General features: G+C 34.2%; 1 protein-coding gene across 4 annotated transcripts in view; it reads right to left on the reverse strand.

Moving 5' to 3' along the window:
- CDH10 (cadherin 10) overlaps positions 1 to 21,562 on the reverse strand; it is a 164,988-nt gene that overhangs the window by 41,015 nt on the left and 102,411 nt on the right. For all 4 annotated transcript variants that reach the window (XM_025388156.1, XM_025388153.1, XM_025388152.1 and 1 more), the window contains exons 3-5: positions 9,755 to 10,049; positions 8,072 to 8,191; positions 7,166 to 7,333 (exon numbers count right to left, since the gene is read on the reverse strand). Coding sequence is in view for 3 of the 4 variants with exons in the window: in XM_025388153.1 (XP_025243938.1) it covers positions 7,166 to 7,333; positions 8,072 to 8,191; positions 9,755 to 10,049 (583 nt within the window). In the remaining variant the exon portion in view is untranslated. The remainder of the gene's footprint in view (positions 1 to 7,165; positions 7,334 to 8,071; positions 8,192 to 9,754; positions 10,050 to 21,562) is intronic.

The raw sequence follows: 21,562 nt of genomic DNA on the forward strand, positions 1-21,562 counted from the left end.
TAAATGTGTGTATGTACATGTGTCTGTGTGTATGAGAGACAGAGAGAGAGAGTTTGGTTCTGTTTATCCCACCAAAATGCAAATTAGTTGTGAATGTATCCTGTACATAATTTCTTACTTTAAGACAACTACAGTTCATTTTTATTTCTTAGCACAGTTCTTGGTACATATAGGGCTTTGGTCAATGTTTAATAAATCAATGAATGCTTTAATGACATAATTTCTTTTGTAACTCCTTCAAACTATAGGCATTGGGAACATGAGGGAAAATCACGCTACATCTAACCAACATAAATTGTAGAACAGTGCTTTTGCGTGTAAGTAGGTTCATTTTTTTCTAGATAATAAAACAGGGAAAAAGAGACATTTTTAATTTTATTCCCTTCTTTCTCATGCTGAAGCATCTTCCTTGGGGCATACCTGACAGTTGCTCTAGTTGAAAAGTGCTTGATAATTTTAAAATATGCAAATCAGCCTGGGGCCTACATTACCTTGGGATCCCCAGCAGAGGAGAGGTTGACTCTATTTACAAAGTGAAAATCAGCACTTATTAAATCAAATCTCTCTTGTACCAGGCAGGGATTATGATAGTCTCACAGCTCACTGAACGTACGTGTCTTAAATCCCTATGTATATCATATAGACATTTCCTTGAAAGACCTTGTCTCATGCAAACTTGTTTATCTGCCCAGGCAGTATAAGGATCCCAGAAAAGAGGTCAGTCGTGTTTGGTCCTTGGATACTGCAAAAGCACCAAGCAATAAAAGTACGATTTACTTGTCTCTGTAACAACATGCATACACATTTTAAGAATTCAGTATGTCCTGCCTGAATTTTGCCCTATAATCTATATAAAAGTAGTGAACCACAGAATCAACTAAAGTGGGATGCACGAAGGAAGATTAAATTTTTGATGTGCCAGTATCTTTCTAGGTGTAGTGCTTTGAAGCATAGGCTTAAAAGCCAAATAACCTGGATCCTCAACCTGCTTCTTATTTATTTCATGAACAAGCGACTTTACATTTACACGATTCTGTTTTTTTAACTAACAAAAAGGGGTAGATTTATGTTGGTGCAAAAGTAATCGCAGTTTTTGCTATTAATGGCAAAATTACTTTTCCACCAACCTAATACAAAAGTAATTTTGCCATTAATAGCAAAAACTGCGATTACTTTTGCACCAACCTAATACATTATCAATCTCATACGGATGATGTAAAGATGAAGTGAGTTTATATTTGCACTATACTTTATAGTAGTGTTTAGTACATGCTATAACAATGCCTAATACTATTATTTTTATACTGTTGCTGTTTTATTTGGGCAAACCAGATAATCCTTTCTTAAATAATTTAATGAGATAAAGTCAGTAGCCCATCAATGGCATTCAGATAAACAAATAAGCATGCATAGCTATGACATCTCTTTTAGATGATTATTCTGGAAATAATTCTGGAATTGTTTACAGTTGTTTCTGAATTGGTTATAGTTGTGTATAATCCTTAGAGTTAATTTGATGGGAAATATGAAGAATTGATGTTGAAATTCTCAGGAAGTAAGATCTTACCTCAGTTTATTTGAATACTCAAAGTCTTCCATCACCTATAATTTATCTTAATAAAAACTGTCTTTTAAGTGGGGAAATGTTTTATTAATTTTCAAAACTAACATTAACCAAATGATGAAAAGCTATTTATATTTGTCCCTATTGTCAATAATCCATGGGAAATTATATTAGACAACAATACATTCACTCGTTTGAGTGCATTTAGGATCGATTTGGATGCTTACATAATAAATATATCAAATTCTCGTTTAATTTGACATTGATTATCTATATACATGATACCCTGCATACATATGAGAGAGTCACTCAATCACACAGTGACCTTTTGCTTGGAGTTTGTAAGGTTTTTTCCTCCCTCAAAAAGGCTCAGCAAAGCTGACACTACATAAATGTACATGTTATTGGTCCATGACTTTTATTTGTCAACCTAAATTATTTGCAATAATGTCTGTGAGTCAGTGAGTGTACAGAAGCATGATTCTATAAAAGCCAGGTTTCTTAGGAGCTCACAACATTGGTAAGTGGAATTTGAAAACAATCTGCTTTTCTTGACTTTTGTCCCTGTGATGGGATGTATGGAAGAGCACCTACCGTAAATAAAAGGCTCTGTTTTCTTTCTTTCTTTTTTTTTTTAAACTAGTGCCCAATCCTAGGCACCAACCAGTTGGCTGGGAACCTGACCTCCTGCTTAGTTGCTTTTGCAAACTCTTTCTCTCTAGGCCTTGACCTTCTTCTCTGGTGCCTATTTTTGTTCCTTGAAGATATTGGAGAGCGTTTTCAAATAGAGATTCTCTGGAGTGTTAAGGCAAAGATGGAATTAGCCAGACCTCAGTACATTAGATGTCCCTTAATCATTAACTATGGACGGATGAAAATCAATATTGTAACATTTTCTCAGGGACACTTTTTGTAAAACCTTTTGGAAACAAATACTGTTGTCCCAGTTGGTTTTGCAAAGCCCTACAATGATCACGTTTCAGTAATTTAAGCTTTTCATAGACCTTTCCAATGATCTGCTTTAACAATTTTACATAATTTTATGATTTTCTATGTTTTTATGATTTTAGAGAAAGAAGGAAAGAAAAGGGGTAAACAGGACTAAAAATATTCAAGTGAAAATACCAGGCAAATAGATTTAAAGTATGGAAGTATAATATTTTTCTAGTATTAGCACAATGAAACAGAAAAATTTAAGGATTATTGAATGTTTGATTGGAGACCAGGAAAATTTGCTCTGGAATCCTCCTTAATGGAACTGTTATTGGTACACATGAAGTAAGTGGATTTATTTTGTATACATTTTAATATTTAGAGCAAAAGAGTAGAAAATACTTTTAGATATCAGTTTTAAGGTGCATCCCGACCTTCCAAACCACGGACTCCTTTTTAGAATCATACTAATGTGCATATATTAATGTTCACATATTTACATACTTTTAAAACCATGAGACTACAAAGATAACTTGGATCAGGCACACAGTTATTATTTTGTTAATGCCAATGATAATTTATAATTGTCAATGTTACCCTGAGGGTAAAGCCCTCTAAACTCATCTCCCATCAACCTCCTCATTCTTTGGAATGTTCCAGTCACAGGAAGTTTCAGTTGTGGATAGACTCCCTTCAATTTCCAACCTCAGGGGTTCCCACATGCTGATCTTTTTGCTAAGTGGATTTCTCCCTCTGTTAGTGGCTAGATATTGCAGTGTTTAGGTGAAACATCACCTTTTGAATGAGAGCTTCTATTAGCCTTCCCCTTCCCCCAATCGCCAAATCCTGCTTACACTGGAATTGTCTCACATGTGATTGTTTTTTATACAGGACTGAACGACCCCTTGCCAGTGTACAATGCTTTTACTTATGTATGATTTGTCTCCGCTACTTTAAAGAAAGGCGACAGGGATACAAACCAGGACTTTTTGTTGTTGTTTCGACAAATGCCATATGCTTGGACTTAGTTTCTAAACTGGCTGTATTAGTCTGTTCTCATACTGCTAATAAAGACATACCCGAGACTGGGTAATTTATAAAGGAAAGAGGTGTAATTGACTCACAGTTCCACATGGCTGGGGAGGCCTCACAATCGTGGTGGAAGGTAAATGAGAAGCAAAGTCATGTCTTACATGGCAGCAGGAAAGAGAGAGCTTGTGTAGAGGAACTCCACTTTATAAAACCACCACCTCTCATGAGACATATTCACTATCACAAGAACAGCATGGGAAAGACCACCCCCGTGATTCAATTACCTCCCACCAGGTCCCTCCCATGACACGTGGGAAGTATGGGAGCTACAATTCAAGATGAGATTTGGGCAGAAACACAGCCAAACCATATCAATGGCATTTGGTACAAGGGTGATCTCAATAAATATTTTTAAATCAATGAATTTGTGATTTACTTGAATTGTCCCTCATACAACATCAAAATTTCTCACTTAGATGCTACTGAAATATTGGGCCAGATAACTCTTTGTCATTGAAATTTTAAGGATGCTTAGAAGCAGCCCTGGCTCCTACCCATTAGATCCCAGTAGCATTTGCCAGTTGACAATGTCCAGGGCCATGACTGAGGAGGGCAAAATTATCTCTGAATTAGAAACATTGTTGTAAATCCACACAATAAAATAAATGAAAAAATAAAGCAAGATATCTGAGTTTTCATGTGTCTCTGTCTCCTCCAGATGATTGAGATTGTTGATACAGCATATAAGGAAATAATGAATTTAGATCAGCCAACCTAAAGGAAAGTTTGAGTTGCGACCTAACTTTTATAATATTGAATAATAAAAATAATAATGGTAATAGAGAACTAGCATGAATCAACATTACTGGATGCATAAATATACTAAATGCCAGCCACTGAGTCAATGCTTCTTAGATATGAAATTACTTAGTCTTACATTACTCTGCAAAGAAGAGACCACTATCCAGTGTTACTGATGACAATGAAAAATAGATGTCAGTTTAACTGACCCAAGTGAAAAAACTACTAAGTGAAAATTACTGGGACTTATGAAGGATGACTGCAGGGCCTGCTGCTGAGCTATCCAACATGGCAGCCACTAGCCCAGCCACTAACCCTCATATAGCTATAACTACAAACATAGTTTTTGAATTGAGATTTGATGTAAGTTGAAAATACTTGATAACTTGGTATAACCTTAAGACTTAGAGAAAAAAAGAATGTAAAATATTTGAGTAAGTTTTATATTGTCATATTCAAAGGGTAATATTGGGTTAAAGAAAAACATATACTGCAAATAAATGTCTCTCGCTTTTTGAAAACTTTTCCTATGTGGCTTTATCATTTTTACCCTGAGCCTCCTTTTCTTCTATGTATGGGTATAATAATAGTAACAGTTTCTATAGATTAGTTGTGAGGTTTCAATGATATGCTACATATGAAAGGCTTTGTGAACTGTAGAACTCCCTCCAAAGATTGGCTATTTACTTACATAATATTAAATACTATTTTCCAGATGTTGTATGATTTAGACAATCAAATAACATTCTAATTCCCATGAATGTGGGTTCCCAAAGGTTAGATAAGGTTGTAAATATTCATAACAAAAAAGAAAACTTAGAAAATAAAAATCCATAAATTATATTTCCATCTATAATTTAAAAATAATGGGACAGTTCAGATCAACCTGGGCAACATGGCGAAACCTTGTGTCTCCTAAAAATACAAAAATTAGCTTGGCATGGTGGCATGAGCCTGTAATCCCAGCTACTCAGGAAGCTGAGGCAGGAGAATCATTTTAGCCTGGGAGGTGGAGGTTGCAGTGAGCTGAGATCGCATCACTGCACTCTAGCCTGTGCCACAGAGTAAGATTCACTCTCAAAATAATAATATAATAGTGATAATAATAATGAGACAAGATACGGGATGATCTAAAATCCTCTAAATGTATTGTACTGTACATTTGGAGTTGGAGGTAGATTTAGTTTAATTATTGAATGTGTCATTTGTAAATGGACTGTATTTTAGACACATGTGCATATATGTTCCCAAAAATGTAAAATACAATACTACTCCCAAAGGAAATTTATTACCGATAAAATACTTTTTTTTTCCAGTAATAGTTTTGCTCATTGTAGATTATGTAATTAATTTGTTATGGTTTATTGTGCTGAATTTGCATGCTCGTTCTCCTGGTAAAAGGCTCGAGCTAAGAGGTGGTCAAAAATACATGTAAAATGTGAAATTTAAATTTTAAACAGCACGCATCTTTAAACGTGTTCTAAGAAATATGCAGGATTATTATTGCTTTTATTTTTCTTACCAATATTAAAGGTAACCTGGACCTGAAACCTAATGATTTGAAAAAAGCATAAGCACACGCCTTTCCCTATGAGTTCTGGGGCCCAGCACCATACCAGCAGACCTGATGGGCACACCTTAAATATCTAATCAAACAACCATCACAAATACGTAGGCATGTGATTAGCCTGCTCAAGAAAATTCTGTATGAATTTTGAAATCTTTCCAAATACATGCTTTTAAACAATTTAATTCGAATCAGGTACTATTAATAATCAAAGTTAGGTAAAAATAGTACAGAAAAGAGAAAAAAATGCTTTTGAAGAGTCAAAACAATGCTGTTAATTCTAGACAGTAATTCCTCTGAGCAATGGTCTTTAATATAAAGATACAAATATTACAAAAAAGCTATTGCCTTTAAATTTTAGTACTTTGTCACAAGGTATTTAAAGTCAATTAAAACTAAAATGGGGGGACCAATTCAGAGGTTAATATTCAGCATATACTGAAAATTCAGGACATAGATGGTAGTCGAATATGTTTTTTGTGTCACTTTTCTGATGACCCTACATTCTATCTTTAAGTACAGGATCTTCTGGCAAAGCAAAAATTTGGGAGTTTCCATTGAGATTTGATACCATCCTCTCTAGTATGCGAGTTGACATGTAATCTATCAAATTTGTACAAGAAAGAAGAACAAATGCATGTGTTTTTATGGTCAGGAGCTAAAGGTTCTTAACCTATTCTTAATCTATTTTAAGAATTTGAGAGGTCAGTTCAAAATAGATCTATGTGCAGATCAGGAATACAAAATGTTGTACTAAGTTTATCACTCCACACATAATAACATTAAATGCAAGTCAGATAGTTTCCTGAGGTTCTCCCTCTACAGTGCTTTCTGGCTTAGTCCTTATAATTTGTCAAATTAGATTTTTTGTTGAAAAACTGTGTCCTCAATTTAGGATCCTCATTATTAAATTTGAAACAGAAACAAATAAGTTTATTGTAAAATTATGACTTAGTTTTCTAATAAACATTGTTTCATTTTATTAGCTGAAAGAAACAGTTCTTAAAACTACAAGTATAGATGCCAAGCTCACATATGAAGAGGTTTGGGATCATAGGTCCTCCTGTCTCTGAGTGAAATATGCTTGAAATATTCAATTTTATTTTATAATAACAGTAATTCATCAGCATGTACACCTTTACTTTTGTAGCACATTTTTAGTATGTTTTAAATTAAACGAATGACAATTGCTTTTTTTTTTTTTCTTTGTCTCTCTTTTTTTACTCTAAATCTTTTGCCCTGCAGAATGACCATTAAAGAGTGCTTACTCTGGGGGAAACGTGGCGGGTTGTCATTGACATCTGTCAGCGTGATGTTCACGGTGGTTGTCCCTGATAAACCTCCCATCTGGCCGCCCATGTCTTTGGCCTGGATGACCACTTGGTATTGCTCTCTGTTTTCTCTGTTCATGTTTGGTAAAGCAGTCCTGATGATACCTTGAGAAAATATAAAAACTTCCATTATCTTCACTGAAATCTCCATTATTATTTTATTAAGTCCACAAAAGGTATTTTTAAGCTAGTGATTTTTTGAAAGACATGTTTCCATACTCATTTTTATTGTCTAGAAATTATAAAAGTGGAGGCCAGGCACCGTGGCTCAAGCCTGTAATCCCAGCACTTTGGGAGGCCGAGATGGGTGGATCACAAGGTCAGGAGATCCAGACCATCCTGGCTAACACAGTGAAACTCCGTCTCTACTAAAAAATACAAAAAATTAGCCAGGAGAGGTGGCGGGCGCCTGTAGTCCCAGCTACTCGGGAGGCTGAGGCAGGAGAATGGCGTGAACCTGGGAGGCGGAGCTTGCAGTGAGCTGAGATCCGGCCACTGCACTCCAGCCTGGGCGACAGAGCGAGACTCCGTCTCAAAAAAAAAAAAAAATTATAAAAGTGAAAAGTGAATCTGTGGAAATAATCATTTGTATTGTGTTTCCATTTCCTAGCAACATCACATGTGCTTAGAGTGGCCTAAGCCTATGTGTTAAAATATCTACACAGAGGTTTCCATTAGTTCACTCTATGATTTAACTTTGAATTCTTACATCTTTAAGTGTTGCATCCTCACTCAACTGTGAGTATTAACGTTAAAGTTTTGTTCTTATTCTCCCATGGTCTTTCTACTGATAAAGGTCACAAAGATGATCAAATGAACAAACAGCAATTCATGATTCCTGACCTGTTTCAGGCTCCACAGAGAAATAGGGCTGCCCTTGAAGTATGCTGTAAATGACTCTGGCGCTGTTCCCGTATGAAGGATCATCGGCATCTGTAGCTGTGACTTGCACCACAGAAGTACCTGAAGTATCCAAATTCAGCTTAGTTCTGCACAGTACCAGAAGGAGGAGCAAAAGCACTGGTTTTCATTGAAGACTTGAATGATTTCTGGCTTTAATAATGACCTCTTAAACTTTCATATACAATTTGGATGAATATGTACATTAATATAGTGTTATTACAGGTAAACTCTGAGTTCAAGTACATAATATTTATTTAGTCAACATGCCTATTTTGTATACATGCAATAAATAATGCTAGTATATCAGAATATGATAAATACAATTACTTTACAAATGCTCAAGTTGGATATTGAAATTCATTTTCACATAATAGATTTGTTTTGTGTAAAGGGCATATCTAATCACACAGGAGTAAGTGTGTTCTTCTTCCTGCTCTCCACTAATTAACTCTAAAAATAATTAACATCTGCTCTAGAATACAATTTTATGAATAGATTAAATTCTAAATTTAGAAACAATTCAACATGATCCCAAGTCCCATGAACTACTAAAATCTATTTAATAAAGTTCAAGATATTTAAAAGGACTTTATAGTGAGATTACTGCCAAAAGTTCTTGGGATTTAATGAAGCAAATATTAAATAACAATCCCAGAACAATGCTTTTGAGAAATGCAGAGTCTGAAAATGTGCTATTATAACTGTTAACAAGTAAAAAAAAAGCTTCAGATTTGTTTAATCAGTTTAAACAACTTCACACATATTTGAAAAGTGTCTATTCTCCTACTGAATCCAAACATATTTCTCTAAAAATGTTATCACTGTTCTCTGATGCTTTTCACTGCCTTTCATTCTATATCTAAATTAATGCAGTTTTAATTTTCTTGGCCTACTGATACATCTCCCATTTATTTACACTGAAGAGAGAAATTCTATTTTCTTGAATGTTATATTTCTACCTTTTTTTCATGCCGTATGTTTTACAGGTTCCACAATCTAACTTGGTAATTCTGTATCAGTATGTATTTAACCATGGCTTTTCAACTGGCTTCTTTGAATATAAGATTTCAAAGAGTTTTAAAGATACCAGCAGAGTTTTATATATGATAATCATAATGATAGGATATTTTATGATATTTAATAAAAAAGAATATAATCAATTTCCTCAATTGAAATATGTAGATAGTACATATTCAAGATGAAATCTTTTGGTAAATTATGACTAGAGTATATGTGAAGATTCTATAACCTGTATGGTATTCTAAATATATTTATATTATATTTGGGATCAAAAAATTATACAACTTTTATCTGAATCCAAGTGACAAAAAACAATTTATTTTCACAATTTTCTACTGAAGTTCAATGATATTTTCTTGATTTTTGAGGAGAGTGTCTACCTATAAGTATTATAAAGATTCACAAATCTGTAGGAAGTGTAAATTGCATTAATCTTTTTTACTGATTGTCTCCTAAAAGAAAAATATATATATATATATATATATATATTTTCATGGTAGCAAATCAAAGAGGATATCAATTAATTGATTATACTACTATAAGAATTTCTTGATTTTTAGAACACTTTTTGAATACCATAATAAATGTTGTAAATGAACTTACCTACAACAGACATTTCCGGAACACTTGCTGTATAGATTTCTTCTGGAAACGTGGGTTCATTGTCATTGATATCATGAATTTTGATCACAAACTCTGACTCTGGCTCTACTGGCCTCAGAGTTCTTCTGTTAATCGCTTGTGCACGTAGAGTATAAAAGGCCTTTTCCTCCCTATCAATTCGTCTTGTGGCATGAATATCACCTGTTTTTTCATCAATAATAAAAAGAGTACCAGCTCCATCTCCAGATAAGATATATTTGAGTGATCCATCTCCTTTATCTTGGTCTGAATGTAGCTAGGGGAAATAAAAAAAGAGTTTATCCATGATAATGTATAAAGGTACATGAGGCTGAAAGAATTCACAGAAGGTTTTTCAAGTCTCATCACTGAGCAATGGGGTCGCCTATAGTAGTTCTTGAAATGAGAGTTGAATAAGTTTGATCACACTCATTTATACACTTTAAAGAATATGAATAGCCTTTTATATATCAGGATAATTTTTATCCTAAATGAAAAAAATGTAATAAAATTAAACCGAGCTCCTCTCTTTGCTTGGTAAATACTCATTTTCATGGGCAAATAAATTCTGTTTCAGATATAAGATATCAGTCCTGATAGGCTGGTGTAAACACTGCTCTCTCATCTCTTTCTGTGAATGGAAGATTATTTTATTCTTATAATATGCAAAAAACTCATCTGCTATAAACTTGTTATTAGCTATTATATTTCTGTTGATGAATTAGTAATGTCTTAACTGTAAGACAAGCAAAGTTGTAGGAGACAAAGCTCTTACTTTAAAAACAACCATCATTTTTTTTCTTATACAATAGACAGTGATTACCCCACAAATATTTGTAGTACTCAGAGCAGACAGATATCTACATAACACATGTCTTTATATTTTAAAGTTATAAATCAAATTAATGAACTATAAAATAAAATATGTTCTAGCCTCCTACCTTGTCAAATCTACCTTTTTAAAAACCTACAAGGACAAATTCTGTGCAGGAACAAGACAATACAAGGCCTGTGTCTTGCTCCTTTTCCTAAGCCTCTAACATAACCACACTGAAGTTTTGAGAATCAATTCATCACATCAAAGAGCTCTGCATACCTTCATACCTTCATGTGGACATCTCAACCCAATGTACATACCATCCTAGTGCAAATGCCACTCCAGGAGGCCATGTGTCATGGATAAATTCCATCTAGGTTATTTTTCAACAGCTGCCCTGAAGGCTAGCCAATAGGCTTAGGAATACATGTACTAGTCACTGAGTCTAACCTTTGGGCAATGGACTTAAAGAAGAGCCTCTTCTAAAACCTAGAAGCAAGCTCCGGAATGTTTGGGAAAGAAGTAATAGGCCCCAATGACCTTGAGAATTCTGGAAACGGACAGGCAGTTGCCAGATGGGTACATCTCCTGCCCCATATAGAATTCTTACTCTGAAAAGTAAAGCTTGGCCACAGGAAGAACAGATCTTGGCTTTGAAAAACGTAAGAAGTGTAAGGTTTTTTTAGTGTTACCGCCCTACCAATGAAAGCTTTTACATGCTAGAATCACAGTTTTATTATGTGCAATGTGATTATGCTTCAACAAATTGTTATGTTGTTACACATTTGATAAGAAATATTTTAAAAACTGTAGATCTTAATTTCTACAAAACATTTATTACAACAGACATCATTATAGACATGTTTTGTGTTTTAATATTTATATAAAATGTAGACATAAATCAGAATAGGCACACTAACCTACAGTCTACAGAATTAAGAATTCAAGACAGTAATCTTCAATTATATGAAAAAATACATAGAGTTACACATTTATCTAAATGTTTCATTTTTCCTCTTTAGACTGTTTACATCAACACTCATTTTCATCTAATTAAGTGTAGAATTTTAAACTAATTACTTTCTATTTAAGAAGACTTTAGTTTATTTAATTGAAAGGTTCTTTTTTACTTATGAGAACTTATTTCAATGAACTTGCCCCTGAAAACATTTTTATGTAGACACCAAAATATTTAAAATAAATAAAATTTTATGCATATTTATCTTTAATGTATTGTATTATTTGTTATAACTGGGTCTACAAAAGCAGTCTACTTTTTGGTTAATGGAAGTAGTAATTAGCACTGAGCCATCAACTCTGGATAAAACTACATTTCTGGATAAACTGTTTATTAATACAGATATAACAGATTAAGAAAACTCCAAATGGACATATATTGTGGAGAAAAAGATAAAGAAGTCAGGGAGCAAATAGTTTCTTACTACATTTTTAGCTATTCATAAACAATAAAGTAAGGTTGAGAAGCTCAGGAAATAACTCCTTTTAACTAAAAAGCTTTCCGAAGTAACATGTGACTTTTATCCAGGAAACCACTCTTAAAAAAAGTCACAAGACTGATGCTTTACAGGAACTGAAAATGTACATAGTTGCTGGGAAACTTTCCAATTATATGCATGTGCAACACAGTGGCAATTTTCCAAGTTACAGATTTAAGCACTGCATGTTTCTTGTTCTGTCTGAGAATCAAAATAATTCAGGAAAAATTATTGATATTATCAATAATTTGATCAGATAACGTTATGTTTTATAGTTGACAGTTATATTTATTCCCTATGCATTCAATAATTTTAATTGAGAAATATTTGTTTATACTCATAAGAATCGTGTACTTCTTAATCCAAATCAACAATTCCAGTTTCTGTGGAATATTCAAACATTTTGTGAAATGGAAATTCACAAGACAGCCCCTAAAAAAGCACCCAGGAATGAATGAGGATTTCTTAAGCTTACAATACCTAAATTATCAAAGAATGAGTAGAGGTTTGAACCTGGGGAATTTTTATATGTTATTAATTTTGCATTTTAGGAAGAACACTGCATAAATATAGAATATAGATTTGGAATGAAGAAGGATCTAAGGCAAGATAGGGGTCATTAAAACCCTTTCTCTATTCTAATCAGTTAGACATACAAAAAAGCTGCTAAGATGGTGAGATTTTAATTTTTATAAAGCTCAGTTTTGGAACATAAATCATAGCAGGATTTATTATCTTCACTTATACTACAGAGAGTGAAAATTAAATCTTATAATTGGACCACATACTGTGGGAGTTTGTGTTGGATTAGAAAATTGAACATGGTAGTAGGGAATCAAAGAGATGGAGTTTGCAAGTAGACTGTGGTTTTGAGAATCAGAAAATGAAAGGATTTCTACCTTCACCAATGGGAATACAATTAAGAGAAGCAAATTACAACTAAGAATTTATACAGATCGATTCTAAGACGACAGAATTACTATGCGATTTTCTCAAGCCACTAGAGCTTGTACTAATGATAATGTGCATTTAAAAAGTCACAGAGGGAAACAAGTGATCGCTAGCACTAGAATAAAAGGCAAAAAGGACCATATTTGAGGGCATGACATTAGTCTATGTTTAATGAAAGATGGTCTTTGAAAACATATTTGATACATGGACAAGTAAAGAAACTACAAGAGATACTTACTGTAATAATATTATGTGAATAATCTCATTGCACATAATAAAACTGTGATCCTGGCATGTAAAAATGTTTATTGGTAGGGTGATACAACTTAAAAACAACAACAACAACAACAACAAAAAACCTTACACTTCTTATGTTTTTCAAAGCCATGATCTGTTCTTCCTGTGGCCACGCTTTACTCTTCAAGTAAATAAAGGAGGCAGAAAGATGAATTTCTAGATCTCCTGAGACTTAGGGAATAGCTCCTCTTGTAGATGAAACTGATGGGATACAAGAACTAAGTAATAACAGGTCTATTGATATTGATGATTTCCTAACAGTTACAGAAACAGACCAAAGGACAAAGTTCTTGAGTTATAGTCCCCTTCCTAAGCTTCCCATCTTCTTTTTAAATTTCTCTTTATTTTTTAATTTTTCTCTTACTCTGCCTATTTTTTCAACAGTTGTTCTGGTATTACCACCTTCCCTCATTCTTTGTGTGTCTGTGGCACAATTTTATTTCCTATTCCAATTCATACACTGAGTAATGATCAGGCAAGGGTTAGTCTTTTATAACTGCAGCTTTCTCATGACTCTTCCTTTTTTATTTGGATATCAGGTAACAATACTTGGATTTAAAAAACAAACACTTTATTGAACAAAAGAGTTTACATTGCTGAGAAGCTGGGATCAATGGGTCACATGTCAAAAAACTTAAAGCATCTACTTTGAAAGATAGGACTAATATATTGATTTGTGTGTTACTATTTTATTATGTGAGATATTAAGTTTTCTTTAAATATAAAAAAAATAGATTATTGTGGTTTTAGTTCCTCAGTAACACCTGTTCTTCGGTGTGAAACATTTGTGTCACACATTTTTAAAAAGAATTTTATGTTAATACTGACCTTTTCTTTCCTTGGGAAAAGTCTATTAAAAATTCACAACCTGCTGTGTTCCTTGTAAATTCACAACCAGATAAAGGACATGGCAAGATACATGACAACTAATGAAAATAGAACAACTGGTACTGCCCTGCACATTTAAAAGTCATTTTCCCATTCTTTAATTTTTTTATTCAGACATTTTTTAATCATAATACATTATTACATTTGTTTATAGTAATTTTAATATTTAAAACCAAATGATAGATTGAATTTAAAGAAAAATTTAAACAAATTTTTTAATGAATGCCCGGTCACTTGAAATGTGTCAGTTTTCTGATGATATTATAACATTTCTGGCAAAACATATTCTTTGTATAAAATGAAGTTTATAAGCTAAAGGGGTCTTGCAGCCTATCTGGCTTAAGAGCATTTTTTTTGTTTGTTTTTAAAGAGGAGGAGAAGAATATCCAATCAATTGTTTATCAAGTGGAAATGAAATAAACTTACACTTAAATATAGGGACAATGTTGGTAGGACATTTTAGTTTTTATCTGTTCAGTCTGCTATAGCAAACTACAATCATGGGCCACGTGAAAACATTTCAATGACAGATTGCATAGACAACAGTAGTCCCACAAGTTTATAATACTGTATTTTTACTGTACATTTTCTACGTTTAGATATACAAGGACTTATCATTGTGTTATAATTGCCCACAGTACTCAGTAAAATAACATGCTGTACAGGTTTGTAACCTAGCAGCAATAGGCCCTACCATATAGCCTAGGTATGTAGAAGGCTACACCATCTAGGATTGTATGAGTACATTCCACGATGTTTGCACAATGACAAAATTGCCTAATGATGCATTTCTCAGAAGGTGAAGCTATGCATGACTGGACTACAGACTGGGTGGCTTATAAACAACAGAAATATACTTCTCACTATTCTGGAGACTGGGAAGTCCAAGATCAAGGTGCCAACAGATTCGGTGTCTGGTAAGAGCCCACTTTCTGGCTCATAGATGATACCTTCTGGCTGTATCTTCACATGGTAGAAGGGCAAAAGGTCTTCCTTGAGGATCTCTTGCTAGAGCACTAATCTTATTCATGAGGTTTCTACCCTCACACCTAAGTGCCTCACAAAGGCCCCACCTCCTAAAACCATCACCTTAGGAGTTAGGATTTCAACATATGAATCATGGTGGTCAGGGCACAAATATTCACACCATAGCAAATCTTTAACTCTTAATATCAATTCATTTTTAAGTTACATTAAATGAGGAAATATTACCAAAAAAAAAAAAAATCTACAAAGTATAGAAAATTTAAGTAATTTGTTACCAAAAGGATAACATATAAAATATTTTACTCTTATTTTCACCATTGGCTAGAAGAAAAATAAAGAAAAAATTAAAATAGTGAAAAAACCGTATCTATCAATAGACACTTATATTGCTTATATTGTGAGATTATTTCTCATTCAGAATATTGATACCATTTTAGGTATTGGTATTTGCTGGTATTTGATTTCATTCCAAAAACTGGGAAAGCAGAGATCATTAGAAATATATTTGTAGCACTATATTAGAAATATATTTGTAATAGACTAGTTTTTAGATAAATTTTGATGAATGAATCACAAGGATTATAACATTAAGTATCTGAGTTAAACAATTTATGCTAAGTTTTTATGCACATTAACCTGAAATAACAAAATTTTTGAATAGATTTTCAACTTACAGAGATAATTTATGCCTGATTTTCTTTCAGACAGCCACAGTATTTTATATTTGTTGAAAAAAATGTAGAATGTGGCAAATATGCTGTCCTCTCCCGGTAGCATCATTAGTATTCTGCTCTAATTGCTCCAGTTGATAAACATAATATTACACGGAAAATAAAGCACTGAATCAAATAACTTTAAATTTGCACCCAATAAAAAAACAAAAACACATAGGTGAAAAATTGTCTGGCATGAGAAAGCAGCTGAAAGCATGTCAAAGCCAGCAAACACAATCTGGTCAGTAGTTAATTACTCATGTTTTTGGGGCTGAAGAAAAATGAAGAGAATGGGAGAAAACCTTGAATTGGATGGAGTATGGGAAGATTACAGAGTAATACTGGCAATATAGTCCTCCAAGTGTAGTTTGCTCCCTCCAGAGCACTGTTTTAATATTAATGTACAGAAAAACAAGACCAATTTCATGAATCTCGATAAAACAATCCTTCCTTCAAAAATGGAAGGCTGGGTGCGATGGCTCACGCCTATAATCCCAGCACTTTGGGAGGCCGAGGAAGGCGAATCATGAGGTCAAGAGATCAAGACTGTCCTGGCCAACATGGTGAAACCTCGTCTCTACTAAAAATACAAAAATTAGCTGGGCATGGTAGTGCATGTCTGTAGTCCCAGGTACTTGGGAGGCTGAGGCAGGAGAATCGTTTGAATCCGGGAGGCAGAGGTTGCGGTGAGCCAAGATCACGCCACTGCTCTCCAGCCTGGAGACAGAGCAAGACTCTGTCTCAACAACAACAACAACAACAAAAATGGAAATGGAGAGGGCAAAAAAAGCTTAACAATGAAATACATTGTAAAAACAACTATAATAATTTGCCCATGTATATGATTTAGATTCATAAGTACTTTTCTGAATAATTTCTTTCTGGGGCCAGAGGCAAGTTTTGAAGATGTAAATGATGGGTGGGCACACATAGCTGCATAAATTAGTTCTGGGCGAAAAAGTTAAGTGGTTCATTCTTCACATTTGACAGGGTTCCCCAGAGATTTCCTCCAAGAGGAAAAATGTCAATAGGATCTGGATTAAATAACTAGGGATTCCTCTTTCCCATTTAGTCTTCCAAGTCTGCAGCCTATTGAAAGTTGGCCTTGTGCTTGTAGCCACTTCTGACTAAAGTGTCCAGTCTGGGATGGTCCTGGAGATGTTGGAGCTCTCTTTGAAGTCAACTTGAATTACTCAAGAACCTACAAGAGATCAGACTTCTTCATGAGGATGCTATATAATTTTAGAAGGCAGGTCCTGCTAAAAATGTTGCTATGTCACATCTTGAAGCATCCCAACCAGGATATATTTATTTGCTAGCATTGGAAAGATATTGAGATTACATTGAAGGCAGTTATTTATTTCAGAGACAGACTTTCACAGGCATTATCTGCTTCCAAGGCCAGAAATTTTAAAAATATATTTACAGGCATTAATTGCTTCAAAGGTCAACAATTTAAGTACATAACTTAAGGTACCCGCCTTGTAAGTCCTTAAGTGATATATAAAACACAAAATAGACACATTATTTCTCATGTATTAGCTTATCACTTGTAAAGAGAGTTATTGAAAAAATGATTTAGAGAAGGTCCATAGTCTTTTAGAAGCCTGGAATCTTATATTTTTGAAGATCACCGAATTATGAAAATTATCTCCTTGTGGTCTTAAAATGACATTGAATGTTTTTACACCTTATTTTTTTCCAACAACTTGGAGAAGTCTTCTTAAGCATCTTGGATTTGCAACCTAGCGATATATGTACATAGGTGTCTAAGAAGTTGTTAAGTAAATTCACAACATTCAAAAGCAAGAAATTCATTTAAAAGGAGATCACAGAAAAATTGGTAGGGAAATATAACTCCTTTACTATGAGCTATACAAATAGCTGAGAATCATTCTTTCCTCCTTTTCACCAAGAAAGGCACAGTGACAGACAGTTTTAAATGCAGGTGAGGGCTCGGTGTAAGTATTCACTAAAGGAGTCTTTTAGGCCTGGCATGGGGTTCACATCTATAATATCAGTGCTTTGGGAAGCCACGATCTCCTTTTGAGGCCAGGAGATCAAGACCAGTCTAGGTAACACAGACTCCTCTCTACATTTTTTTTTTTATTATTTTAATTAGCCAGGTGTGGTGGCATGCCTGTAGTCCCAGCTACTTGGGACTCGATTGGGACTTACAGTCAGGATTGCTCGAGCCCATGCACGCAAGGTTACAGTGAGGTATGATCCTGCCACAACATTCTGGGAGACAGAGTAGAACTCTGTCTTCAAAAAAATAAAAATAAAAAAGGAAATATTTCTGTAACCGATTTAATGAAACTAAAGAAGTGATAGAAATTCGAAGGGTGGTATTTTTGGACTTTAAAAGGTTTGGAGACTTTGCTACAGAGACAATATTGGAAGGTCTGTGCCTCTAAGCCTTCTATAGGTGCTTTTTGATTTCAGAAGGTATAGGGTGACAAATACATGACTGGATGCCTGAGGAAGGATGAAACAGCAGACTACGGTCTCGAGGGACTATGGTCAAAGAGAGGAAAGAGATAAACAAGATTGGATCTTTACATTTATTTGATTTTTGAGACATGAACTAAAATGAGTATTTTTAAAAAAGGCTATGAATGGTATCCTTGAAAAAAAATTGTGTGTGTGTGTACAAAACACACAAACAATGCTAACGCAGTATCAGGGAGTACAAAGATCCTCTGAAATATAGTCCAAGACCCCTAAAAAAAGAAAAAAAAATTCTTGTTGTAGGTTAGCTTTCTGCGTTTTCCCCAGTAAAAAAGAATTAAGAAATCAAGATCAATACTCTCACCAGGAAAAGGGATTGCTCGATTGACTGGGAGATATTCATATCTTCATCGGATGAATATACCTATCCCCAAACATATCAATGTCATGCGTCTGTGATTTGCCTCCTCCCTCATGACATCGATTTATCCATCCTAAAAATTCATACTCATCTATAAAGATCCTATGTATCCAATTATACCTTTTATGTGTAGGTAATATGTATATACAATAGTATATAAAATTAAATATTTAAATTGCTTATGTATGTATATATAACTGAGTATGTATGTGTATATACATATATAAATTGTGTGCACAAATATATACACATATAAACTCTTATAACACCTGTAACAATTTTGAACTACTATTTTTGTAATTTTTTCTGAAACTAAAAGTATATTTATTTTGAAAATAAGAACCAAATTTTCTACTCTTATGGACGCCAAAATTTTCACAGCACATAGTACATTTTCCTTTTATCTATTTTATTTATTTATAAAAGGAACTGGACATCAGAGTCAAATGTCACACAAATAAAATAAAAAAGATGAGCAATGATGGGTATATTTTGTGCTATTGTTTGGAAAGCCTGAATATTCTGAACAAAGTGCAAGAGAGCCAGAAATTCATAATGAAACATGTGGTCAACAATTACTCTATATTAAAAGTATGAATCTGCACAAAGAAAATTTTAGCTTTCAAACTGAAAAAGATGGGGCTATGTAAGATATACAGGAATTCCAGTTAACTATGAAATTGGATCAGTGGACAATTTAAAATTTTTAGTGAAGTGCTAATAATGGAAATGCTAATCCAAATTTGCCTTAGAAACTGGAAGTTAGATCACTGTAAACATCTGTAATTTATCTTAAGTGTAGGATGAGGTAGGTAAGTAACAGCAGGCCAACGTTCCCACCGACATCATGTAGAACAGCTAAGTAAATCACAGAAAATCATATTGCCAGGACCAAATTGCTATGTAAACAAGAACTGAATAAACTGAAACCTGAGAGAAGAGAATTGTACAGATGCGAGCTTATGACTGGCAGCTGCTTTTTCCTGAGGGAATTTGCCAATTCTTGGCAGGGGCCTTGAAGGTGAATATCTGTAACTGTCCAATGAAAGGGCACTTCTAGGACGAAAAAAAAAAAATTAGAGTTTGTATGGTACTGGAGTAAAAATATTGGTAAACTGAAGGTCTTCAAGCACATTGTCAGCCTTCCCCAAAAGACTTTTGTAGAATAGTCTGTAGGAGGCTAAAGGGCAAGGCTGAAAGCTGTAATATAATCATCCACATTTCCAGAGACTTGTGGTTCTTAGATTCATTTTTTTTTTTTTTAAGTAAAATGGTGAAAGTTGGAAGTCCTCCAGAGATTGTGGAGTTGAACTTGAGGATTTACAGAGACTTATTTTTTAACCTAAGGGCATTCAACAATTCTCAGTGCCTGTAGAAACTAAACATACACACTTGATCCCTTGACAAATGGCCATCGCTCAGGAGAAGAGAAAGTAGAAGATACGCTGCTCTTCACGTCAAGCTGAAGTGGCAAAACACACAAACAAATTCCTCCTAGTGACTTCTGTCAATTGTTGAAGAAGCGTAAAGCAAATAAATGTTAAGACATTGGGTCATGCAATTGCGGGAGTTGGCAGGTCCAAAATCTACAGGGAAGGGCAGCAGAGTCAAAATGCATGTAATGGTTGATATTCCAGTCTTGAATCAGAAACCCACAGACTAGGCCACCAGATGGGAACCTCAGCAGGTTTTCTTTCTTTCTTTTTTTTTCTTGAGACTGAGTCTTGCTCTGTCACATAGGCTGGAGTGCAGTGGCGTGATTTTGGCTCACTGCAACCTCCACCTCCCAGGTTCAAGCGGTTCTCCTGCCTCAGCCTCTTGAGTAACTGGAACTACAGGCTCCTGTCATGATTCCCCACCATTTTTTTTTTTTTTTTTTGTATTTTTAGTAGAGACGGGGTTTCACCATGTTGGCCTGATGGTCTTGAACACCTGACCTTGGGGGATACACCTGCCTCAGACTCCCAAAGTGCTGAGATTACAGATTTGAGTCACTGAGCCCAGCCAAGGGAACCTCAGAAGAGTTTCTATGTTATAGTCTTGAGAAAGAATTCCCAGTCCCCTTTCTTCTTCTTTTTTTTTTAAGGAAACCTCAATCCTTGCTCTTAACTGTTTTGATGGGGCCCAATGGTATTATGGAGAGTAATCTGCTCTATTTGTTTTCTGATTATAAATGTTGAGCATATCTAAAAAATACCTTCATAACAACAACGAGACTAATTAGTTGATCAACTGTGTACCACGTCTTTGCCAACTTGACATATAAAATTAATAATCAGAGTTATAAGCAAATAAATAATCTGATAAACAAAAATAAAGCTTTCCAGTAAAAAATAACCCACTCTGGAGTCTTCGTGCTCTTTACACATATTGTGTGGTTAAAAATAAATTTTACTATACATGCAAAAACGCACGATTATGTGATTAATATGCAAGAATAAAAGTAGAGGTAGAGAGAAACCATAATTGAATAACAGATTTAGCAAACAAAGCTGAAAATAGCTATATTTAATATATTTAAAAATGTAAAAAATATGGAAAAATAGAAAATAATTGAGATAAAATGAATCAAAAGAGCATTCTAAAACTGAAAATAAAATGTCTGACATTCATAAATCAACAGAGGGGTTTTACAGCAAATTGGATACAGAAAAACATAAGTTTAATCTTTCAGAAGCCAAAACAAAAATTCCCAAGTGAAGTCAGATATATAGATCATACACAAACTGAAAGATGCAGAAAATAAAAATATGAAAATGAAAATTACAT

This window comes from Theropithecus gelada, chromosome 6, assembly GCF_003255815.1.
Source record: "Theropithecus gelada isolate Dixy chromosome 6, Tgel_1.0, whole genome shotgun sequence".
Classification (NCBI taxonomy): Eukaryota; Metazoa; Chordata; class Mammalia; order Primates; family Cercopithecidae; genus Theropithecus; species Theropithecus gelada.